This window comes from Colletes latitarsis, chromosome 9 (assembly GCF_051014445.1).
Source record: "Colletes latitarsis isolate SP2378_abdomen chromosome 9, iyColLati1, whole genome shotgun sequence".
Classification (NCBI taxonomy): Eukaryota; Metazoa; Arthropoda; class Insecta; order Hymenoptera; family Colletidae; genus Colletes; species Colletes latitarsis.
In genome coordinates this window covers 13,235,271-13,262,304 of record NC_135142.1, presented here as the reverse complement: position 1 = coordinate 13,262,304, position 27,034 = coordinate 13,235,271, and the positions used below count along the sequence as shown (strand labels likewise).

The following is a 27,034-nucleotide window of genomic DNA, read 5'->3' as shown; positions in this document are numbered from 1 at the left end:
GCAGGTAGATTCCTTCGACTCGCCAGGATTCTATTTGCGCCATCACGCGGTCATAAAGCCCTCGAGCTCGATCACAAAAGTTCGTGTGGTTTTGAACGGCTTAGCTAAGTCAAGTAGCGGTCTGTCACTTAACGACGGGCCCGACATTACAAGATGATCTTTTTTCGTTACTGCTGCGATTTCGCCTGTATGCGTATGTTCTCACTGGCGACATCGAGAAAATGTATCGTCAATTCCTCGTGCGACCAGAGGACCGATCATTTCAGCGCATCTTGTGGAGAGATCAGCGAAACCACATAGCGACGTACGAGTTGAACACGGTTACATTTGGATTAACTTCGGCACCCTATCTGGCTACGAGATGTTTGCAGCAATTAGCGACCGACGAACAAATGGAGTTTCCAATTGCCTCACTCGTCAACAAACGGGACATGTACGTCGACGATTTATTAACGGGCGCTAATACCGTTGAGGAAGCGATCGAGTTGCAGATCCAAATTCTCGGTATGCTCCAACGGGGAGGTCTTAACATACGCCAATGGACCTCTAACGAACCGCGACTCCTCACGAGACTCAGCGAGGATCAGATTCATCCCAAGATTTTAAGCGATTCAAATGTAATGAAGACTCTCGGTATTACCTGGGACGCTCGAAACGACGGCATTTCGTACTTCGTTGAATTTCCGACGGCAATAAAACCCACTAAGCGATCGATATTATTAACCATTGCAAAGATCTTCGATCCGCTCGGGTTGCTTGGTCCTGTGGTGATCACAGCGAAGATCATTATGCAGCGTCTGTGGCAACTCAATATTGATTGGGACGAATCATTGCCATCCAGCATCCACACTGAAAGAACCACTTTCTTCAATCAATTGCAGCATCTAAATAACGTTTTGTTCGTGAGGAACGCCGTTCAACGCAACAGTCGACAAGTAGAGCTACACGGTTTTTGTGATGTCAGCGAGCGGGCATACGGAACGTGTATTTACGTGCGTTCAATCGACAACAACGGTCACATCGAAACCAACCTTCTCTGCGCGAAATCTCGGGTGGCACCGTTGAAGACAATCACTTTCGCGCGGCTGGAATTGTGCGGTGCCGCTTTGTTAGCAGTTCTGTACACGACCGTTCGAGCAGCGATTATCCATCAAATCGATAAGACGATTCTTTGGGCCGATTCAACGATTGTTTTGAATTGGATAAACAAGCAACCATGTGCACTTAAAACCTTTGTGGCTAATCGTGCATCCGACATACAGCAAAGGACAGAGGTCACCAGCTGGCGACACATCAGCTCGGAGGACAATCCAGCTGATGTGCTATCTCGAGGACAGACTCCCAGGCAATTCGAGCAAGGATCCAACTGGTTGCATGGTTCCGAATGGCTCTCGACGTCCGAAGAGAATTGACCACCATCGAAGTTCCTCATTCAGAACGAGGTGCCCAAACTCAAACAGCTTATTTGCCTGATTGCAACGACAAAACACGACGACGAAATACTGCAACGGTACACGTGTATTAAAAAACTAAGGCGCATCACAGCGTACGTTTTACGATTCGGCCGTCGTAACCGCCGAAAAGGTTCCTTGACGATGGAAGAGCTGCAAGAAGCAAACAGCTGTCACATTCGGCTTCTACAAGCAACCGCATTTCCCGATGAGGTCCGCCAATTAGGAAACAAAAGCAGTTTACAATCAAACAGCAAACTCCTTCCCCTGAATCCATTCCTCGACGATCAAGGAATTATTCGAGTGAGAAGTCGGCTACAAAATTCGACCCTTACCTATGTACGGAAGCATCCGATTTTTCTGCCAAAGGGTCATCACATCACCGATCTCATAATTCGGGATACGCATCGCGCAAATCACCACGAAGGCATCACTTCCACCCTGAACAGCGTGCGGCAAGCCTATTGGCCCATCGATGGAAGGAATGCTACACGAAAGGTCGTCCGACAATGCATCAGATGCTTCCGTTTTCGTCCACCGCCTACGGATTACATCATGGGAAATCTTCCAGCATCGCGTGTAATGGAAAATCGTCCATTTTTCAACAGCGGCGTCGACTATTGTGGTCTATTCTACATAAAAGAACGACGGTTGCGAAATCATGTACGCACTAAGGTTTACGTCGCCGTTTTTGTGCGCCTTGCGACTAAGGCCGTACACTTAGAGTTGGTAAGTGGCATGACGATCGAAGCATTTATCGCCGCGTTGCAGAGATTCGTCGCGCGAAGAGGAATCTGTCAGAGCATATACTCTGATAACGGAACAACCCTCATCAGTGCTACCAACGAGTTGCGCGAGATTCACCAAATCCTTCAAGGTGACGACACGGTTCGCAATTTTCTCACCGGCAAAAAGATCACCTGGCATTTCATACCTGCGTTATCACCTCATTTCAGCGGACTTTGGGAAGCCGCGGTGATGTCATTCAAACACTACCTCAAGCGCGTAGTCGGTGATGAGCTATTCACCTCCGAACAATTCAACACCTTCGTGATTGAAATTGAAGCCATTCTCAATTCGCGATTCTTGATTTCGCTTTCCTCAGATCCTAATGACCCATCTGCATTAACTTCAGCTCACTTTCTGATTGGTGATTCGTTAACGAGCATTGCCGAGATTGATTTCAGTGCTACACCAGCGAATAGGTTGTCTACCTGGCAGCATATCCAACGTGTGAAGCAGCACTTCTGGGCCAGATGGCATAAGGAATACATCAACCATCCGAACGTGCTGTCTAAGTGGAGAAAGGGTTCACATTGCATCAAGGAAGGAAACGTCGTTGTCTTAAAAGAGGACTACCTTCCGCCACTCTCGTGGCATCTTGCACGTGTGGAGCAGATTCATCCCGGATCGGATGGCGTCATTCGAACCGTCACTGTTCGGACCAACCATGGGACCCACAATCGGAATGTGAGGCAAGTGGCACCCTTGCCTGCACAGGATTCTCGTGAGCAGTGCCGCGACACGAGATAGGACTCATACGTAAAATTAGGAGAGATATAGCATCGAGTTACATTGATCAATCGTCTCGATCAACGGGGGGGGGGGGGGGGGCCGGCCGAAGCGGAACAATATTCTAGAAATAGGGCCGTCCGCAACCGATTGCAGGAATCGGGCCGTGTGCAAAAATCAATAGCGAGCACGTGTCGCGGAATACCGTTCTCGAAGGATCGAGAATGTTCCGCGGCACGCGCGCGCGAGAATTTTTGCACCCGGCTCGAAGAAAAGTAAAGGACGATCAAGAGGCATCTATATAAAGACAGGACCCCGATCGTCCTGGACCAGTCTGAACAGAACAAGACAGTCAGAACGAAGTCCATCGGTCAAAATTGAACCAGTTATTTTAAAATTAATCTGTTAAGATAACGCACCGCGACGGCCGCGAAACCGTAAGGTGAGCTGGAGAGTTACGAACCCGAGCAAGAAAGAAATCCGCGCGGTCACGAGTGGCGAGGTCGCGATCACGGTCAGGTCGCGACAAGGCGGTTGCGAAAAGAGAGCAATGGCAACATCGTCTTGTGATAGCAGACAGATGTACACAGATTAAGCATTTGGTAGACACCAGAACTGACATTTCGGTGCTGCCTAAGCGTCTAGTCAAACCAACAGGGTTTTTACAAACTAACAATTTTATGTTATACTCAGTTCATGGATTTGCGATTAATACTTTTGAAATACAGTCTTTACATGTAGACCTAAATTTTTTTTTTTTTTAAATCCATGTTTTATATCGCATCGACCTTCGGATTATTAGCAACAACTTGGTGCTGGGTTCTTCTCTTTTGGTGTGGTTATTGTTGGTTTCTTTTAGATATTTCAGGGTATTTTCTGTATTTTTCTGTGACATCAAGACTATAGGTGATGTTATCTTGTATTTTTATCTTTGGACGTTGTATCTTTTACATTCATATAGTAGATGGTTGGTCGTTATGATTTTGTAGCATAGGTTACAGGTTGGTGGTTTGGTTTTTTTTCATTAAATACTCTGTGAGTTCGCAGTGTTCTGTTCGTAGCCTTGTCATGATTATTCGATCTTTCCTCTTCACATTATTGGTGGGTAATGGTTAATAAAAATCTTGTGTTATTTCGTGCGTTTTTATTTTATTTTTTTTTTGGACGGGATCCATAATGTGATCCATAATGTATTCCATTCTTGTGTTGTGGCGTGATTTATTGCAACAGCAAGATCTTGATATGGGATTTGTCTGGGGGTTCCATCTGATGGGAGCAGTGCTGTTTCTTTGGCTGCAATAGTAGCTTCCTTGTTGCCCTTGATTTCCTGATGGAATGGGACCCAGGCAATCGTTATGCGTTGCCGCTGTTGGTAAGGTCTGTGTATAGGTGTTGAATGTTTGTTATGATTTCATGTTTGGTCGTATTGTTGGTATTTCCCATTCCGTTGATTACGCTCGTGGAATTTGTAAAAATGCTGGAGTTTTGGTGGATATTGTTCAGTGTATGACGAAGGGTTTCAAGAACTGCGTAAGCTTCTCCTGTAAAAATTGATGCGGCTTTTGGAAGATGGTGTTTTTTGGTCGCATTGTCGCAGACGAGGGCAAATCCAACTCCCTGGACTGTTTTGAATGCATCGGTGTATATTTTTTTATAGTTCAAATATTGCTTGCATAATTGTTAAAAATTGAATCTATGTTTCGTATCACTCATTTGATCTTTAGGAAATTTTGCAAGATCTACATTTATTTCAGGAATTTTTAAGATCTATGGAGCTGTTTTCTTGTGACTACGTACAATAGTTGGAGACGATGTGATCAGAGCCTGACTACTGAATTTGGTTACTCTAGTATAGAAAGGAATTGGTGATTTGGGTTTTTTCCTTATTAAGTGCATGTATCTATTCGTAAATATGTTGTTGTACGTCGAGTTATCTGGGGTCGAAGACATTTTGACAACGTATTTTAAACTTAAGTATTTCCTTCTTTGTTCGAGTGATGTTTCCTTGGGTTCAAACAACATACTGCTTACTGGGCTAGTTCTGTAGCATCCAGTGGCTAACCTTAGGGTGGCATTTTGGATTAGGTCTATCGTTTTTAGTGCACCTGGTTTTGCCGAATTGTAAACTGTTAAACAATAGTCTAGTTTGAATCGTATTAATGCCTGATAGGTTTTTATAATAATTTCCTGACCGACTCCCAGCTGTTGTTTGCTAGAGCTTTTATAATATTCATTTTTTTTGTGCAAGAAGTTTTTAGGTGCTTCATATACGGCATCCACGTTAATTTGTGGTCAAAAATAAGTCCGAGTGTCTTGATGTTGCCTCTACTTTTTCAATTTCGAAATTTCTGATGTAGAGTTGGAGGGGGGGTTCTGTTTGCGATGAAAAGAAAATATGATATATTTTGTTTTTGGGAAGAAAATTTCAGTCCTAATTTTTAGGACCATGTTAGGAGATCGTTTATACTTCTCTGTAGGAGTTTTATGGTTGTGGTTATAATCTTTTCGCTGCAAGTTGAGGTTAGGTTGTCTGCAAACAGGATTCCTTGTACTGAAAGTTTGATGCTATTTAATATATCGTTTATTACTAATAAAAATAACGTAACACTAATTACTGAGCCTTGTGGTACTTCGTTTTGAATAATAATTGCGTTGGAAAGTATTCCGTTGGTTTTTACTTGTAAAATTTGTGAAGAAGTTTTTAATGAAAGCTATTATTAGCAACAGCCGTTTAGACATATTTTAGCGAGGGATTCGATGATGTTTGTTTTTGGTATTGTGTCATATGCTTTTTTGATATTCAAGCATACTGTGACTAGAGATTCGTTTTCTAAAAACGCCTCGCATATGCTCGACTCTATGTTGATAAGGGCATCGGTGGTGGAGCGATACTGTTTAAATCCGTATTGATTTGGTGAAAGGATGTTATTTGATTCGAGGAACCATCTAAGCCTCCTGTTGCTTACTTTTTCTAAGAGCTTGCACATGCAGTTAATTAGAGCGATCGGTCTGTAGCTTCCTGGTTTATTTCTATTTTCCCCCGGTTTGAATATGGGTACGATTATAGCTTTCCTCCAATTGTTAGGAAAAACTTGACTGAGCTATATAGGATTATAAATTTTTAGGAGGTGGTTGGTTCCGATTTGTGGTAATTCTTTAATTAGTTGGTTTGGAATATTGTCCAGTCCTGGGGCGGAGTTTTTTGTGTTTTGAAGAGTACTTTTTAGCTCATTCAAAGTTATGCTCGAATGTAGGGTGAGTATTATGTCGAGATTGTTTGCACGTCGCTGCAGTTTGTTGGGCTTGTATTGTCAGTCGTAGGTGTGTGTCTTTCATCATATCTTTCATTGTTTGAATTCCTTTGGAATGTCTCTGCAAGAAGGTCGGCAAAATTCTTTGGATTGGTGATATAGATGTCATTTCCTACGTCAAAAAAGTATATTTCTGTATTAAAAGTTCTTCCGTTGATGTTTTAATTTGATTCCATATGGTCTGTGTTGCGGTTGTGTTTGTTATGAATGATATGTATAATTTCCAGGATTGTCTTTTGCTTTTTTTTATTATCTTGCGAAATTTTGTACGAAGTTTTTTAAAGTTGACCAAGTTTTCTGTCATGGATTGTTTTTTGCTTTGTTGAAAGCTTTATGACTTTCTTTCATGGCCATCTGACACTCTTCGTTCCACTAAGGTGTATTTCTTTTCTTAGTACTTATTTGCTTTATTGGCTCAAAGGATTCCTGTGCTGCTGTTTCGATAATTGTTTCCAATAAGTTTATTTCTTGATTGATGTCATTTGGGTTGATTTCTCGGTTTAGGGTTTCTTGGAGACTGTTGAATATTGTTACTCTGTACTTACATCAGTTTATTTTTTTGAAATTTCATCTTGAGGGAAGAAAGTAATTTTCTTGTATTGGAGGGATGTGTAGGATACTGGATCAGTTTACTGCTACAGATCGTTGTTAGATCGATTGCACTTAATTTACCAGTGCTTACAGTGAAATGGGTTAGGCTACCTGAGTTTAGTAGTGTGATTTTTGGGCACTCTATTAGCTTTTCAATCATTTTCCTACAACCGTCTACTTTGTACGAACCCCAAAGATAGTGGTGGCTGTTAAAATCACCCATTAAGATAAATTGTATCGTAAGTTGACATATGAGTATTTCTAGGTCAGTCAAGCTTAAAATTTTGTTATTTGGTATGTATACATCACATATGTTAATCTTACTTAGAAGAGATACAGTAACCGCAATTGCTTCCAAGTTTGTGTCAAGTGAGATTTCAGTACTATTGAATTCTTTGGACATCGCCCCCACTTGCGTGGTCTACGTAGTCCCTGGTCCTATTGAATGTAATGAATCTTTTAAGCTCTGTGTGGTAGTGTTTTTTAAAATTTGTTTCCTGTAGGCAAAGGAGAGTTGGGTTGTTCTGTTTTAGTAAAAGCTGTAATTGTTCATAGTGTGTGTAAAATTCGTTTATGTTCCACTGTATTATATGTTTCATTTATATTAAAAGGAATCACTTTCTATTTCCGATGACCAGTTTATGTTTTGTTTTCTTTGTGGGTCTTGAGTTAACTTATTTTGCAGTCGGCTTATTCTGTTTTTTATGCTTCGCTCTTTGCGTAAAGGGCGAATTTTTTGTAACATTTGTGCCAAGACTAGAGTATTGGTTGTATATTTTTTGATATTTCTATTGGGTTTGGTGCTCCGATTGCATTTTCTAGAAAACTTTTAATTTAGAGGTGGTTTATTATATGATTGTGTTCTTGGTTTTCTATATGTTTCGGCTGGTTCGAGCACATCATCAATTTTGTCAAGTGTGAAAGCGAGGGATGAGGGCCGTTTTGATTTCTTGATAGATTGTTTAGAAAGTTTATGGAATTTTCTCGTTAGTTTTAAATCTGGAATCTTGAAATTTAAATCGCTTAATTTGACTGGTTTCGCGCTGCCGTCTGATGTTGTGGATAACTGTCTTTTAATTCCTGTTTTGTTTACGTTCGAGTCTATTGTTTCTATTTCTCTCTGTTCGGTTGTGTTAGAGACCTCTTGTGTTTCTGGTTTTGGGCATTCTATTGTATTTGAATTATTTATTTCTATTTCTTCGGGGTGGTCGTTGATATAGGGTGGAGTTTGAATTGGATTTGAATTGACCTGTAAACTAGTTTCGTTTTGATTTGCATTATTTGAGCATTGCTTGGCAATGTGTCTCTCTTGATTACAGTTAAAACATGTCTGTTTTTCTGTAATAGCAAATATTCTGTATGATTTGTTATCTATTGTAATTTGAAAGGAGCTAGGTTAATGTATGTTTTTGCATCGTCTGAATCTACATAAATCTGTCTTCTAAAACTTAGTATGTGTGACAGGTCTGGATCTGTGATTCCTATTTTTAGAGAGGTTATGTACTCTAATATTATTTTTTCTGAAAATGTTTTCGATTGCTGAGTTTAGGATTATAGGTGCTATGTTGGATAATATGATTCGTTGGACCGGTATCATCATAGGGCGAACTTCTATGTTAGCATTGTTGATTAATATATTAGGTTGTCCGGAAAGTTCTTTTCGTTTTTTTAACAGGTATTAAGTATAAAATATTTTGCGTTCTGTGTACTATTCTTGAATAATATATGATCCGTTCTGTTCTACCACCTTTTGCCATCGCTCCGGAAGCCTCATAATGCCGCTTTTCCAAAATTCCCTTGACTTACTATTAAAATATTCTTCGAGGCTGTTTTTTATTTCATTAACTGATGTGAATTTTCTATTGCGAAGAAAATTTTTGAGGGAAAAGAACAAATAATAGTCCGATGATGCAAGGTCTGGAGAGTATGGAGGATGCGGTAGAACATCCCAATCAAGCTCTAAAAGTTTCGTTCGCACGGGTAAAGAAACGTGTGGCCTCGCGTTGTCGTGGTGGAACACGACGCCATGTCTATTCACCAATTCTAGACGTTTTGCAATGATAGCCTCTTTCAGTTTTTCGAGTTGGGTGCAATATTTCTCACTGTTAATCGTTTGCCCTTGCGGAAGTAACTCCTAGTAAAGAACACCCTTCCAGTCCCACCAAATTGAAAGCAATATTTTCTTCGGCTGAAGTCCAGCATTTGCTACCGTTAAAGGACTCCTATTTCGACTCGACCAAGATCGTTTGCGTGCAGTATTGTCGTAGAGGATCCAAGTTTCATCCCCAGTAACCAACCTTTTCAAAAACGGCTCTCTTTTGTCACGTTGGATGAGTAAATAGCATGTTGAGATTCGGTTCAGAAGATTGCTTTCCGTCAGTTGATGAGGGACCCACACTTCGATTAACGTATCCAAGCTTTCTCAAATGTTCATGAACCATTGTTCGCGGAATGTTTGAAGCATTTGCTATCTCACGAACACTAGATCTTGGGTTTTCATTGAGGTAGGCCTTGATAAGGTCGGTATCAGTGGTGGATGGACGGTCGCTGCGATCTTTATCTTTAAGGTTAAAATTTCCGGCTCTAAACCTTCTAAACCAATTACGGACTGTTTGAACAGTTATAGACTGGTCCCCATAAACGTCACAAATCTCCTTTGCAGTATTTTCAGACGTACTGCCTTTTTTAAAGCAGTAAAACGTCACATGACGCAAATGCATCTTTTGGTTTTCCATCTTTCATAAGGCGAAAAACACTCGACAAACTTTCTACTGACATCGAGAACTGTTCTCTTGTACTGCCAGAGAATGACTAATAACCATACAGTTGACGGTAGAGTGCTCTGGTTGTTTGTTTACTTAAGCACAGCGAGACAAGGCCTTGAGCGACGAACGCGAAAAGAACTTTCCGGACAACCTAATAGTTTTGTGTTTCGATATGAGACTTCTGTTTCGTTACTGTCCAGGTACATGCAGATTCTTCCATTGGAAATCCTTGACAAGTATTTTATGGCTTTGGGTCCTATTATGTTGCCAACTGCTCGAGCGTAGTCTTTGTTGGTAATACCATCAACTGGCTGCAATATTATGTATTGCTTGATCTTCGGTTGGAGTGCACTCTTGTTTCGCAACGTTTGCGTATGAGGTTCTAGGTATGGTTATATTGGTTTTTTTGGGCGATATTGTTATTTTCCATTGGAATATATTAGTTTGTGTCGGTTTGGGTGAGGTTACTAATTTCAAAAGTTTGTCACTGTATTGGTTCTCATCCTACAATATGGCAATACGTACAGTGTACGTATACACGAGTCGAGGTTTAAAGTAGTGGTATTATGGTTCTACCACTGTTGTCAAACAGCACTTACTAACACTACGTATTTACGGAACTCGTCGACGGTACGAGCTAGAAGTAAACACGCCTATCGCGCCGGTTGTCAACACGAGACTGTAGACTTAAAGTTAAGAAGGAATATAATATGAGAATTCGTAATAGTCAATACCCAAAATGTAATTCTTGATGTTAACTTCCTAAAAGCATTTTAATCTACTTGTAGATTTTTAAAATAGGCAATTAATGGATGGAACTACACGGTTACAAAAGTTGCAGCAGAAGTCTCTTCCTGTTCATGTTCCAGTATATTTACAGTTAACAGTCACTGCAAATATGCTGCTATCTTACAAGAATTTATAGATATTACCAAGGCGTCAAATAGAAAACTAGTCAAACACAATGTTCAACACTATATTCTCAAAACGGAACAACTATTAGCTTAACCTTCTCGACGTCTACCATCAGAGAAATATAAATGTGCAAAAGAGGAATTCAAAAAGATAATAGATCAAAGGATCTGCACTTCGTCACGAAGCTCGAGGACCAGTCCGTTGTACCTAGTCAAGAAAAAGAACTGCGAATGAAGACCATGCGGTGATTATGGTAAGTTAAACTGCATAACGATCCATGACAGATATTCTACGCTGCATATACAGGGTATCCCAGTTTTTTCCGGCATAATTTTGTCAGCGTGTTTTACAAGTAAATGTAAGAAAAAAATGTTAGATGAACATATGTTTTTAAATATTTTATTAAAAAGTTATAACTAATAACACAAAACGATAATGAACTGGCGTTTCATCGACACAGCGTACGAACGTGTCATCTAGTTGTTGATGAATTCTCACAAACACTGATCGATGTGGTATTCTTCTTTGGGGGAATTTCCACTGATATTCCCTTACAGCAGCTGGGGCATTTCCATTACAAAAACCATAAATAAAATGCATATCAACGTATTCGTGATTGGAAAATTCTGACAGCATCTTGATCGTACAGCGTACAACGTACTAAACATTATTAGTTCAGCAGAAATCAATGACGATATCAACTATTACAACAAGTAAACATAAGAGTTTGTGTAAACACAAATAGATATTCATAATACGTTCCGACGTTGTGTCGACGAAATGCCAGTTCATTATTATTTTGTATTATTACTTATAACTCCTTAATAAAATATTTAAGACCATATGGTCATATAACATATGTTCTTACTTTTGCTTGTAGGATACGCTGGCAAAGTTATGCCGGAAAAAACTGAGATACCCTGTATATGATTTTGCCTACGAGTTAAGAGAATGTAATATATTCTCTACAATTGATCTGATGAGAGCTTACAACCAAAGGGCATACCAAAAACAACAATTGTGATGCCATTTGGACTCTTTGAGTTTAATATTATGTCACTAAATGTATAATTTTTCAACGGTTATATATATAAATGTATGTATAATTTTTCAATGGTTGCAGCAGCATGATCTCTCTATTAATGGGATAAAGTACAATTTTTGAGTTATTGAGGTTCAATGTTTAGGGTACACTATTAATCGAGATGGCATTAAACCAATTACTGAACGGGTGAATAGTATTATGCAATATTTAAAGCCAAAGAATGTTGCAGAGCTCTGTTGTTCCCTGGAAGTTATTAATTTCTATGAAAGATTTAGTAGAAATGCAGCTGAGGCTCAAACACCTCTAAATAATTTGTTAAAAGGTGCAACAAAAACAGATAAGCGTCCAATTGTTTAGACCACAAATCATAAAGGAACACTCCACAAATGCAAGGAGCAGATAGCTAATACATCTCTCCTTGCACACCCAGTTGATGACGCGCCATTGGAATTATACACTGACACATCAGACACATCAATAGGGGTTGTATTGCGGCAACAACAAAAGGATGGCTGGCAACCAATTGAATTCTATTAGAAGAAATTAAGTGATAAGCAAATGAAATACAGCATGTACGACAGAGAACTCTTAATAATCTACAATACTGCTAAATTTTTCTGACATTGGATTGAAGGCCGACAAATTATAATCAGAACCGATCATAAACCTCTCATATTTGCATTCCAACAAAAGAGTAGTAAGGCATCACCAAGACGGCTACGACAGTTATACTTCATTGGCCAATTTTGTACAGACATCAGGTATGTGAAAGGCACAGAAAATATAATGGCTGACTCTATTTCTCATATAGAGACAATCGATATGCCAACATTAATCAGCACTCAAGACCTTATTGAAGCTCAGAAATCTGATGAGAAACTACAGCGCTTGATTCAACAGTCATCATTAACATCGTTAACGCTACGGGCACTTAATATTTTTTATGCAAAGGTTACATTGTATTGTGACGTATCACGTGACGATGTACATCCAAACATACCAGAGTGTCTTAGGAGTCAAATATTCACAACCGTGCATAACTTGTCACATCAAAGCGAATGTACCACTTTAAAAACTGTTAAGGATTCTAAAGGAACCTTAACATCGCGGGGTTTATGATACGGACGTGACTTCTCCGCTATTTTTGAGGATTAGGATTTCGAGACATTTTTACTTGGAAATTACGTTACGGTTATTAAGAAACCTCCAAACTCCACACGGGACTGGAATCCTTGGAGCTCTTCCTTGCCTCAATAGCAATTGACGTATCGTAAATCCGCGGTAGTGCACAGCTGCAGACCACCGGGGTCTGAGGGTCTTGGCTTTCCCCAAAGATTGTTTATTTAAAAAGGAACAACGTTCTCGCTCACCCTTGCATGGTGTACCTGGACACTGGACAACAGGGTGGGCGGGAATGTTGCAAAGAATAAGAAACGCCCTGCCAAGGTGACGACTTCGAAGATTGACTTGACCAATCTTCCCACCGGTTAATGCTACGCGTTTTCGTCACCTTGGTAGGGGATGCCAAGCTTAGGTTAAGGGTAATATTAAGATTTGGAATTAGATTCGTTTTTGATCGAGCCTTACAACCTCGAGTCGACTCTCCACAAGTTTAGAAATATTCTTGTGCAACTAAAAAGGGCAACGGACTCTTCCTTGAAGCAATGGGCTTCAAGGTTATCGGTATTTTCCCAAACACGAGTTTGGGTGGTCCTTCGAGCACAAGGTTAAGGGAACACAACAAAGAACTGTGTAATTACGCACGGTCCGCGCAGTATAGCAAGTAGGCATAATACTTTGCGGCCGAACCAAAAACTGTTTTTAAAAAATTTGTTTGGCCAAGTATCAGAGAGGACATTAAAGAGTGAACTAGAACATGTTTCCAATGTCAGAAGAGCAAGATTCTCCGTCATGTAAAAACGCCTCTGAAACATATTGAAATTCCAAATGCAAAATTTTATCTCATTCATTCAAACTTTATACGATCACTGCTAGAAGTATGAGGATTCATAAATATTGCCTGACAATTATAAATATGTAGGTTTACCCATTGATCAGAAACTTTTCTTGTAAATAACATAACTGCAAATAGAGTTGCATTCGCACTTTTTAATAACAATAGACGGAGGTACCCCGAATCTCTATTATTTGAAAGTCTTTCTAGTTTTTTAGGTAAAAAAAGTATTAAAAACACAGCTACCATTCGTCTTTGCTTCTTCTAAACCTTTTAAATCAATGTTCTTCGTTATATCTTTCATGTTTTTCTTTTCAAATTCTTGAATGCTAAATACAATTATTATACCAATATAGGAAATCTTCTTTGTCGTTTTTATAAAGAAAACATGGATCTTGTTTTGATCGTATTAAATTATTTATAAACAATATTTTTGTTAAACAATCATGCATTTTTCAGTCTGTTTCAAACCGCATACACTTTCATTTAACTTACATACACTATTTTTATCCTTTTCGGATTCTGAAGATAACTCTCATTCACTTTCCCACGTCAGAAGGACGTTTTTATGTCATATAACATTATTTTTTCTTCCTTTCTTGCTGATATTCCAAATAATAATTTTACTATCTCAGTTCTAGTGACTAGTGCTAACGTTTCTGTAAAATCAAAACCTGGATGTTTTGTGCAGTCGCACAATAAAAACACGCTTGCACTGTTGGAATGCTCCAGGAAAGTGTATCCGCAAGAATAATGTCGATGGTATGTTTGACAGTGAATTCGTAATCTTTTTATTTTGTGTTATCTATTTTAAAGTTTGATCCTGTTTCTGTTCGCATCACGTTGGCCAAAAAAATGTAAGCTCGCCATGAGTGTGACCAAGGCCATTGAAAGAAATATTAGTAGCTGATTGGTGTTAGTTTGCAACACGCCAGCCAATTATTTCGGATGCTAAATTGGACGGTGGAAGACGCCGTGTAGCGGTACCTTTTAATAAAAGCGAAAACCTTGACTGTTTATGAATGTTTAGAATAATTTATTACGATGCAACACTGGACGTTGTGCACATCCAACTGCAAACAATCGGGCTTTATATTTTCTCTCTCTTATACTAGGATCTTCTTTAATATTAAACACCCGCTTATTTTTTGTAATTTTTTTGTTTTTCGGTCATTGCGCAATCTCCCATACTTCATGTTTTCTCATAAAATTAGCTTCTTCTCTCTTCGTTTCCTCATATTTCTTCCAATCATATAAAATTTCAGCTTCTTGCACACTCGTTGGCATTTCTTCATCTTCGATTAAGATACCTATATCTTTGCTATTAATTCTTTCTAATTTTTTTAATCCACTACTTTCATCCCTACTTTTTCTGCTTCTTTCTCTAAATCTTTACTTCTTTACATAAGACCTACTAGTGTATCTCTTGATCTCCCTTTATTACCCATCTGAACTGGCTGTTCAAGATTTTCCACCACTTCTTCGTTTCGCTCATTCTCATACTTAATTTTATTCCTCATTTCATCTTCTTGAAAAAAATTGTTGAGTACAATCAAGCAGTTTAAATTTATTGGTGAATTATATGTGAGTGCATGCGGCTATGAAGTGCGCTGGTTGGTGAAGAGGGAAGCAGGAGCCGTTCTATGACATCAGTATCTAAAAAACGTGTTGCATTGAGTTTAAACTGATTACTTATATATATTTTCAAACTTGGTATTAAATATATTTCTTCACAGTAAATGTTGTGAGGTCACAGAAAGTGTAAATTATTCAACACCCATCACCAAAAATAATTTGTAACCGCACCTTCGTATTGGCTATTATCTTCCTCACTTGTTCGCTTTAAATTTTCTTCTATTTCTTCATCTTTTTCCAATTCTTCATCCTTATTTTTTATATTTAATCCTACAATTGCTAGATCCCCAAAATTTTCACATTCCTTTGTTTATCCTGTTAAAAAAATTAATTGCGTCTTATCTGTCTCCTTGTTACATGCATACTAATAATCAGAGTTAAGAAATGGTGCTTCTCACGTACAATCCAAGGATTAAGGACAGTCCTTGCACATTATTTACATGATAAGATGAAGCGTAATGGAAACTATATTTCATTACAGTTTTTGCGAATATCTCGGAAACTAAGGCCGAACGGCAGTAACATGTATAAGTCATGATTCCGAATAATAAATTCTATTTAATAAGGTACCTATTTCGGTTACTTTCAAAGATAATACCTTCATCTTAGGCTCATTTTCAAATTGAGAAAATATTTTTTCCCATGATATACTAAATATTTCCTTTTCTTAATAAACATAATGATAATCGACGTCAAAGTTCAAATTTGAGATTATCTTCCCCCACCATTTACTGGCTTGCAAAAATTCAATTCAGTAACCAAAATGTTATAGTCTAAGTGATGACGCGTCGGCCGATTTCGTGAAATTTTCAAATATTTCGAAAACCATTAAAGTTAGGCAGCTAAAATTTGGAATACTTTGCTTTTAAAGTTATTAATAAGTATTGTAAATTGGGCAAAATTCAGTAAAAATGAATTTTTCACCTGTGACATTTGCCATGGAATCGCTCGTATGTGACCAACACTGTGATATCTAAATATCTGCCCTATGGTTTCAATATTATAATTTGAATGTAATAATAAATACAGTGAACAAATGGATATATGCTTGAACTGATCTACAGTATAAATGCCCGGTGCTCATCCCCGCCACTGATTGTGAGAGGAGATTCCCTTTGACAAACTGCAAAGCTCGGCATAAACGCCTGACTCGGGATCCCAGTTTTCGGGCATACATCCAACTTTCACTGTACACATTACAAAATCAAACCTATGATACAGAAGCGGAAGTAAACTTTCGCATTGATTAAAATCTAGATGAATTGATGACGTATCTTTAAAGAAATAGAAAAACGAGGTTTTTCATAAAAATACATAAATTAGCACAAAAATAAAGAATACAATTATTCAACAAACATGCGTGTCAATAAGTAATTAGTGATTAATTGTGAGTGCTTTAAAAAAGGTACACAAAGGACAAAACATTGTAAGCAATGACATTGAAATCGAATTCATCGATTGCCCTACAGTAGGTCTACTAATCCCATGCAAAATTTACCATTGGCAGATTGTGGCGGGTTTCCGGCCGGAAATAGCTCGAGCTGTGAGCGCTTCCCGTCATGGATCGGAGACCCGGCTCGACTTGCCCCTACATTGTGTCAGAAGGACAAACATTCAAGTATGCGAGAGAATACAGGGTGTTCGGCATCTGTTCGGAAAAAATTTAATGGGAAATTCTACAGGCAAAAATAAGACCAAAATCAAGAATACTAATTTGTTAATTGCGGCTTCGTTAAAAAGTTATTAACGTTTAAAGTTCCGTCTGTAGAACGGAACTTGCGAACAGCTGCGTGCACACGATAGGTTGAGGCAGGTCGGTCCAAGTGATTCTCACTCACAAAACTGTAAAGCTGTCGATACATTAGTAAGTAGTTTCTCATGCTGAGTGAGAACCACTAGAACCGACCTATCGCAACCGACAAATTACCGTTCTACAGGCGGAACTTGAAATGATAATTAACAAATTAGTATTCTTGATTTTCGTGTTATTTTGGTCTTTAGAATCTCCAATTAAATTTTTTCCGAGCAAATGTCGAATATCCTGTATACACAGAACAGTCGGACAGTGTGTAATAGAAGTGTGGTAAGTACAATAAATTCTTTATCAGTCCAAGTGTCATATACCCAGAGTGATATCAAACTCGAAGCAGAAAATATTGCTCAAGTTGGCTTCTCTCTATCTGTGAATCATGCCAGGTACAACCTCATTTGTACCCCATTATTCTCTTCTTTTTAACAAATCGAGATCATGTAATTGTAAGTTACACTGAAATCACCGACAAAATATACCATCTAGCAACACCCAGGCACTATCACAAGGCGAATTAACTGGACCCTACTTACGGGGGCCGCAAATTCACATCAAAATGATAGAAAATTATTATATTTTCACAATCAGTTCACAATTCCATATTAACTATTAATATTTTGATGTACATTCCTAAAATAAACCCAGATCAGCTAGTATGATGTATGGTTAAGGCTCATTTAGTAAATGTTGCCTTAGACATGACACTATGAATAATTTGAACAGACTATTTAAACTAATTATCAAGTCAATAGAGACTATTCTAGCAACGAATCCTTTATCGCACAAGTTAAAAATCCGATAAAAACAATCCCTGTAAAGTTTGCTGGCAAAGATTTATGAGATTTGTGCATGACGTTTTTTTGTGGAGAAATCTATTAATTCTCAAATTATTATTTAATTTGAATATTAATTAATTCACGGATGTATTAATAACCGAAAAATAATTATATATTTAATAAATAATATAAAATTCATATAATGGAGAGTTAATAGCGTCACATCTAGAACACAATCAGATAGATAAGTCTTATTAATGAGTTCAACTAACACATCTGATTATATACTCTTTGTACTAAAAATATTACTTATTACACAAAAACAAGTTTGCTATTTCCTGGAGGCCTCTAAAAGATAAATGACGTGAGTCTCTTTCAATTTCTAAGAGAACCTACTAACTCTTACGATCAAAAGCAAAATTGAGCGGACATTTCAATATTTATTTATTTGCTTTTTTTTATTTCACGCTTTTTATTGTTTTAATATTTTGTATTCCCTCCTATGAGGGAAGCATTAGCTTTCATAACAATTTTGTTGAGAATAATCATTGCATGCATGTATTTTTAATGGAAATTTGTATCGAGTGGCGCAGTCCCCTGCCTTGCAAAAGTCAATACTACCTGAGGAGGACACTTATTTATTGCACCCCCTGACCGTCTCGTTTCTTTTTTCTCGAACCTCAAGCTCAGTTAGCAGACAACCGCCAAGCTAAGAACAGCATTTTCGTTTTGTAAAACTATTTACATTAATTAAATATATAATAATATATTTGCGTTTTACAAAACCCTGTGCTACATGTGTAACTTGTGTGAAGTGTAGCAAATTAAGCAGCCATTATGGAAAGGGATTCTGCTAATCTCACGAAGCTCGACGGATCAAACTACCCACTGTGGACATTTGGCGTTTCCATCACTCTTGAAGCGAAAGACCTCGTCGAATTCATAGACGGCACAATAGTAAAACCAGAAAATGAAATGAAATTAAGTGAATGGCAGAAGTGGAAGAAAGCTTTTTCACGAGCAAAAATGATAATACATACTTACAAGGAACCTTCGCGAACGGTCCCGACATCGATTTTGATGAAACTTTGTATACTTATAAAGCAGCCAAAAATAATTGACACGTATTTTTTTTAGCTACGGTAACTTGAGTTTAAGGAGTGAAACCACCCCTTGAAGTTTTGGCTCGAAACGGCTATCTCGAAAACGGAAAGACATACGAACAAATTGTTAATGGGCGAGGTTAATGGTTTCTTATGTACAATAATATGGTGTTAACAAATTTAGCAAAACACAATTTATTTATAACAAAAAAATTTATTAACTTAATTTTTCATTTTATTGAAGTTTTCATAATGACAAAAAATGACGAGCATTTTATGCCAAATCCATTGGTATGTAACATTTTAAAATTATCTCTTACAGTTTTGCAGATTTTGATGATTTACATCTTGCACGCGCTACCACTATGGTAGTAGCCGATCTAACTTTGATTTTAATGAAACATTGTAGGCTTGCACTAAATTAAACAATAACAATAACATTAACAAGTTTCTTAACAGCAATGAAAAGATTAATTATTTTTATTGCCTATCTATGACATCGTGGCAAAGGTGGAGCGATTTATAAATTATAAATACATACAGTATGTATAGCAATTATTCTATGTAGTTTCGACAATAGTGGTACTCATCGAAAAAGTGTTTGAAACATGAAAATTTCTTACGCCATGCGCATTTAATTATTGTCACGTCACCGCAAATATGGCATCTTGGTTCATTTTAAACACAATAGCAGTACTCAACAGGATTCTGGAATACATTTGGTTTTTCATCTATATGTATATACGGATTTATACCAGGAATATTTGATAAAATTTTAGAACCTTGGCGATTAAAATTGATTATGGCCGAGAGATTGAAGTTTAATTATATTATTCCTAGTGTGGAGATTAATATCGTGATTTAAAACGAGAACTATATCGGAAAATTGGCGGACGAAATTTTTCCAAATGCGGAAACCGTAAACATCTAGTGGATGAACATACTTTGTTCCACCTTTTGGTATTATAAAAAATTGTACGTTTTTAGCCTCGAAAGTAACTTCGTTGATCGTCTTCTTACAGTGACCACTCTAGGAATCAAGAATTAGAAGTGTTGCGGGCCCAGTATTTGCGAGGTAAATCTCTTTTAACCAGGTCTTGAAATGGTCCATAGTTAATTGGATGTCAAGAAAATTTTATAATAGTAAAAAATGGAACAAAGTATGTTCAACCACTGAATGTTTACGGTTTCCGCACTTGGAAAAATTTCGTCCGCCGATTTTCCGATGTAGTTCTCGTTTTAAATCACGACATTGATCTCCACGCTAGGAATAATATAATTAAACTTTAATCTCTGATCCACAATTAATTTTCATCGCCAAGGTTCCAAAATTGTATTAAATACTCCCGGTATAAATCCGGATATACAGGGTGATCGGCCAGTCCTGGGAAAAATTTTAATGGGAGATTTTAGAGGCCAAAATAAAACAAAAATCAAGAATATCAATTTCTTGACCGAGTCTTCGTTAAAAAGTTATTAAAAATTAAATTAAAAAATTTCAAACCATTCTAAAAAAATTATTTTCGGTTGCACGGGTCAATTACAATCATTTTTGGTCATTACACATTGCCCGGAAACTCTGCGCATTTTCGAGAAAAAAATTCAATACGGACGAAACTTAAAACATTAATAACTTTTTAACGAAGCCTCCATCAACAAATTGGTATTCTTGATTTTCATCCTATTTTGGCCTCCAAAATCTCCCATTACAATTTTTCCTAGGGGTAGCCGAACACCCTGTATAGATGAAAAACCAAATGCATTCCAGAATCCTGTTGAGTATTGCTATTCTGTTGAACATAAACCAAGATACCATATTTGCGGTGACGTAGCAATAATTAAATGCGTATAATGTAAGAAATCTTTATGTTTTTGTAGCGGCTAGCCGTACAAAGTATAAAAAGGCATCGGACATGCAAACGGCTAGCATGGTTTATGACATGGACGACAGCGAAGCTATCTTTGAGAAAGCCGTTTCTGCAATTAGAGTTTTTAAAAAAAAGCATGTGCATAGTAAGAATTTGTTGATGGCCTCGATGGTAAATCGCTAGTGTCATAAACCCTGAGTTTCCCCAAGGGTCTTCGATGCAAGGACAAGCGACCATCGGCTGGTCACGCTGTCGACCTAGAACCTTGGGGAATTCCGCGGCGTTGCCACTTTCGCCAGCAAACGCAACCCCCGTCAAATCGGAGCCCTGCTTCAAGAAAGCGTGCTGCGAGCACAAGAAGGGGGACGGTACGATTTGGCGGAGTTCTAAGTCGGTAATTGGGCAACCCCACTTTCTAGGGGGTTGGCCAAAGAAAACGGCGACAGCCACGTAAAGAAAATGTAAAAAGAAAGACGGGAATCTTCTCGAAACTGTTGGAAAACATAGTTTTACAATTATTCAAAGTGACCGCCATGAGTGGGAACAACATAGAATATATATGTGAGAGCGTTGTATCTACGATTCTCATTACGCTATAAGTTTTACTTCACTTCATCGAGTGCATTGGTATGGTGTAACACGTGTTTAGTAATCCGCGCCAAGAACATCATTATATAAACTGTTCCAATCCATACGTGTATACATGTACCCAAATAAAACCTTAACAGAAACCATTGCTCGAGAACGACGTTCAAAAATAAGGAACTCCAAAAAGTGAACGCTGTGATTATGTAATACAAACATACCTATCCCCTCATTTCAAACATTTTTTCGATCAGTACTACTATTGTCGAAACTACATAGAATAATTGCTATACACACTGTTTGTATTTATAATTTATAAATCGTTCCACCTTTGCCACGATGTCATAGATAGGCAATAAAAACAATTAATCTTTTCATTGCTGTTAAGAAACTTATTACTGTTATTGTTATTATTTAATTTAGTGCAAGCCTACAATGGTTCATTAAAATCAAAGTTAGAACGGCTACTACCGTAGTGGTAGTGCGCGCAAAATGTAAATCATAAAAATCTGCAAAACTGTAACAGGCAATTTGAAAATGTTACATATCAATGGATTTGGCATAAAATGCTCGTCATTTTTTGTCATTATGAAAACTTCAATAAAATGAAAAATTAAGTTAATAAATTTTTTTTGTTATAAATAAATTGTATTTTGTTAAATTTGTTAACACCATATTATTGTACATAAGAAACCATTAACCTCGCCCATTAACAATTTGTTCGTATGTCTTTCTGTTTTCGAGATAGCCGTTTCGAGCCAAAACTTCAAGGGGTGGTTTCACTCTTTAAACTCGAGTTACCATAGCTAAAAAAAATACGTGTCGATTATTTTTGGCTGCTTTATAAGTGTACAAAGTTTTATCAAAATCGAAGCCAGACCGTTCGCGAAGGTTCCTTGTTAGTGTGATCGAGAAAAGTCCGGGCCTTATTGTCAGCGCAGCAGAGCAACTTGCTAGTAAATGGGTAAGTCGAATTTCAATTATTTCTCTATTAAAGCCTTTGCATTCGAAGAATGTTTCGGTACGCACAAATCCAGTCTGCTTTTCCAGTACAGTTTTTAATAACAAACGATTACAAATGGTTCTTACCGTATTTATTTTAATTTTCTGAAAATAATTCATATTTTAATTTTAACACACTCTGGCGAGAAGCGTCACTCAGGTGCGAAGAATTAATTTCCTAAAAATTCCGAGAGCATCTTCCCACATTTTATTCCTTCTTCGAATACAAATAATTAATAAATTCGATTTAGCTGGCTGATTTATCCAATCCGCAGAGGTAACAGTTGCAGTGGTAGTATTTTTAATTATTTGTATTCGTTCCTCGACGTATCTCCGATGCACATCTTGCTACCTATCCGACACGGTGGCTCTCTTAGTTCGGACGGCCCTGAGCGCGCGGCAGGCAAGCGCCGTGATTCGTCAGTGTTTTTCGTTAATAATTCAAAAACGAAACTCCATCCGACATTTTTGCAAAGGAAATTGTTGTTCAGAATCGTCTCAGCTACCCCACATTTCCGGCTCTTACACTATTTACGGGACACCCTGTATATTTAAATCTGATGAACTGTACGACTGCACAGCAAATGTGGGATAAATTAAGAGATTTGTACGGTGACTGTACTGAAGGCGCGACACAAAATGCATAGGAGCAATTTTACATGTTTCGCATAAACGATGATGAATTGTGCAAATTGAAAAATTTGAGTACATATGCAAGAAGCTCGCAGATGTGAATAATTCTCCATCGGAAGCAGCAGCGGTGTTAAAATTCTCACCTTTCCGAATGGCATGGAAATGTACTCCAAAAGCAGACAGAAAAAAGAAAAATCTGATTACACGATTAATCCGAGAAGGCAAACATCTGTACGAAGTCGAAGATAGTACATCATCATTAACTCTTCAAATTCATGCTCTTGACATGAAGAAAAACGAAAACGATGACTTTGGAAAAGACGCTACAGCAATATCTGCGAATAAGAAATACATAGAATAATTGAAAAAGCAAACAAAATGCGCATATTGTAAACAGAAGGAACTCTGGGTTCGAGAGTATCCGAAGAAATCAGCGGGAGAAAAAAATTCGAAAGAGGCTCAAGCTAATTTATCTTTCGAAAGTGGCGAGCGCATACATCTACGATGTTACTGCGTTCCACTCAGGTACTTCAGGTACACATGACGTACAGAATAAACTACTTCTCTTCTCTCAAGCCCCTCGGTGAAGGTTACTCCGTAAAAATTGCCAATGATAAAATTTTGCCTGCTGTCGGCATCGGCACCGTTATAATCAACGAAAAGGTAAACGGTCAGTTTATAGAGAGGGAACTGCAAGACGTGCTGTTTGTGCCTTTGAAACGAAATTTATTTTCAATCCCTACAATAAATAACAAAAAATTTTCCTTTCATGCCTACGAAAGGAAATGTGAAGTGTCCGATAGTTATGGCAAATTATTGTCGATCGAAGTTCGGCACGGTAAACTTTTCAAAATGCTGTTTGAGGTGAAATTACCAACCGAGTTCAATGTGGCCCAAACAAATCCACAAAGGAATATGCTCTGGCATGAGCGAATGAGACACATAAATATACGTGCATTAATAAATATCAGTAAAATTATGGGTATTAAAGATTTTTCTATTGAAAGGGAAAACTTGTTCTGTGATACGTGTGTGATAGGAAAGCAAACCCGTAAACCTCATGCATCAGTTAAACATACAAGCGTGTTCAAGCCTGGTGAGAAAATTCATAGTGATATTTGTAGTCCAATCAGTGCTGAGTCACCGATAGGATCAAGATATTTCTTGCTATTTAAAGATGACTTCACAAGTTTCAAAAAAGTATACTTTTTGTGGCACAAGTCGGAAGTGCTCGTGAAATTCATAGAGTTCGAAAGTTTTGTGCATACTCAAACAGGAAACAAACTGGAAGTGTTACGGTCGGACAATGGCACAGAATACACAACAGCAAATGTTTCTAAGCATATGAAAAATAAAGGTATCATTCACAAGTTTTCGTCACCACATACAGGGTATTCGACCATCCCTGGGAAAAATTTTAATGAGAGATTCTAGGAGCCAAAATAAGACGAAAATCAAGAATACCAATTTGTTGATCGAGGCTTCGTTAAAAAGTTATTGACGTTTAAAATTCCGCCTGTAAAACGACAATCTGCGAACAGCTGTGTACGCATGATAGTTGTTCTTATTCACAAAACTGTAAGACTGTCCATACGTCAGTAAGTAGAGTTTCTCATGCTGAATGAGAACCACTATCACGTGCACGCAGCGTTCGTAGATTGCTGTTCTACAGGCGGAACTTTAAACATAAATAATTTTTTAACAAAGCCTCAATCAACAAATTGGTATTCTTGATTTTCGTCTTATTTTGGCTCCCAGAATCTCCCATTAAAATTTTTCCCAGGGGTGGTCGAACACCCTGTATACGAGCAAAACGGTCAGACCGAGCGAGAAATACGAACGATCGTAGAGTGTGCGAGATCAATGCTTTTTGACAAGAACGTTGCGATAGAGCTTTGTAGTGAAGCAGTTAACACCGTGTGTTATGTGTTAAACAGAACGATCATGCAGCAAAGGAAAACGCAAACCCCTTTCGAAAAGTGGTTCAATCGAAAGACAGACATGACACTTACGTGTGTTCGGTGCCGATGCATATTTGAATATCCCAAAGGAGCAGAGGAAGATATTCGATAGAAAAAGCAGAAACGTGACCCTCGTAGACTACGATGGTGAGTCAACGAACTAACGACTATGGGATAAAGCTTCACGGAAAATTTATATCAGCAGCGATGTAACCATCAACGAATGTAATAGCGTTGTGCAGCAATAACAGGTAAGTAATCAAATGTTTTATTTTTATTTTAATGACGAAGAAGAAAATCCGCAAGTTGACTTTGACGAAGAAAGCCGCGAGTTGGAACCGCGAGTTTTGGAAGAGAGACAGGAAAATGAAGAAACTCGTCCGGATGATCAACAGAAGACAGTAGAAGTTGCGCCACAAACTCGTCAATTACGCGACCGCCGTCTGACAAATGCACCAGACAGATTCGAAGTTTCCGTTGTGTACATAACTGACTGTGTATCCATGACCTACAACGAAGCCATGGCGAGTTCTGATGCGGTAAAGTGGCATAAAGCAATAATCAAGGAAATACGAGCCCTCAAAGAGAATAATACCTGGAGTCTCACAACCTTGCCAGCAAGTAAACGCGTTATCGGTTGCAAATGGGTATTTGTAAAGAAAACTAATTTGAATGGCACCGTAAGGTTTAAAGCGAGACTCGTAACAAAGGGATTCTCACAGCGTGAAGGAATTGATTATTTCGAAACTTTTTCAACCTGTAGTAAGGTACGAATCGATCCGTATTCACTTAGAGATCGCGGTAAAAGAAGACTATGAGATATTGTATAAATTCGATGTGAAAACAGCCTTTGTATACGGAGATCTTGAAGAGGATTTATACAGGGTGTTCGACCACTCCTGGGAAAAATTTTAATAGGGGATTCTAGAGGTCAAAATAAGACGAAAATCAAGAATACCAATTTGTTGATGGAGGCTTCGTTAAAAAGTTATTAACGTTTAAAGTTCCGCACATACTGAATTTTTTTCTCGAAAATGCGCAAGATTTCGAGGATATGTCTATTCACCAAAAATAATAGTAATTGACCCCCGCAACCGAAAATAATTTTTCCAGAACGATTTGAAATTTTTTTTTTCCGTCGAAAAATTTCACACCTCGAATTTTTTTCTCGAAAGTGGATAGGATTTTGAGGGTATGTCTATTCACCAAAAATGATTGCAATTGACCCCCGCAACCGAAAATAATTTTTCCAGGACGATTTAAAATTATTTGTTTTTCGTCGAAAAATTTAGGCACCTAATTAGATTTTCGGTAAGGAATTTTTTTCTCGAAAATGCGTAGGATTTTGGGGGTATGTCTATTCACCAAAAATGATTGTAATTGACCCCCGCAACCGAAAATAATTTTTCCAGAACGATTTGAAATTTTTGAATTTAATTGTTACTAACTTTTTAACGAAGCCTCCATCGACAAATTGGTATTCTTGATTTTCGTCTTATTTTGGTCTCTAGAATCCCCCATTAAAATTTTTCCCAGGGGTGGCCGAATACCCTGTATATGCAGCAACCTGACAGTCACATCAAGGAAGAAAACAAAGAATTAGTGTGCAAACTTCACTAGAGTCTGTATCGGTTGAAGCAGTCACCACGGTGTTGGAATAAAAAGTTTGTGCAGTTTCTGGAAAAATTCTGTTTCAAAAATATTGAAAGTAACAAGTGTGTTTTTGTGGGGACTATAAAAAGCTTTGTGGTCTGCTTATCCTTGTATGTTGATGACGGACTCGTTATAAGTGAAAATAAGTGTGTGATCGATGAAGTGCTAAATTACCTTAAGAGTAATGTTGAAATCTCGGCCGATTTTCCGCACGAATATATGTATAGGCGTAGAAATTCAGCGTGACCGCATTAAATACACTTTGAAATTGAATCAATCAAGATATACTAAATACGTATATTCATTTAACATAGAAAAAATAAAACAGTAGCGTATTTGAGCGAATACACAGCCAGAGAAACGATGGAATAGAAACTGCTCCATAATTGTTTTTGTGTATATTTTAGGTGGAAATATTTTTTAAATATTTTAAATAGATTTTCATTGTTATGTCGTTGAAAATT

The 27,034-nt window shown here is 37.9% G+C and overlaps 1 protein-coding gene across 14 annotated transcripts in view; it reads right to left on the bottom strand.

Moving 5' to 3' along the window:
* Positions 1-27,034, bottom strand: part of Endoa (SH3 domain containing GRB2 like, endophilin-A) — a 142,178-nt gene that overhangs the window by 26,855 nt on the left and 88,289 nt on the right. For 12 of the 14 annotated variants that reach the window (XM_076773448.1, XM_076773449.1, XM_076773450.1 and 9 more), the window contains one exon: positions 16,678-16,767. The exons of the other annotated variants lie outside the window; for them this stretch is intronic. In XM_076773448.1, the coding sequence (XP_076629563.1) occupies positions 16,678-16,767 (90 nt within the window). The remainder of the gene's footprint in view (positions 1-16,677; positions 16,768-27,034) is intronic. 14 annotated transcript variants of the gene reach the window in all.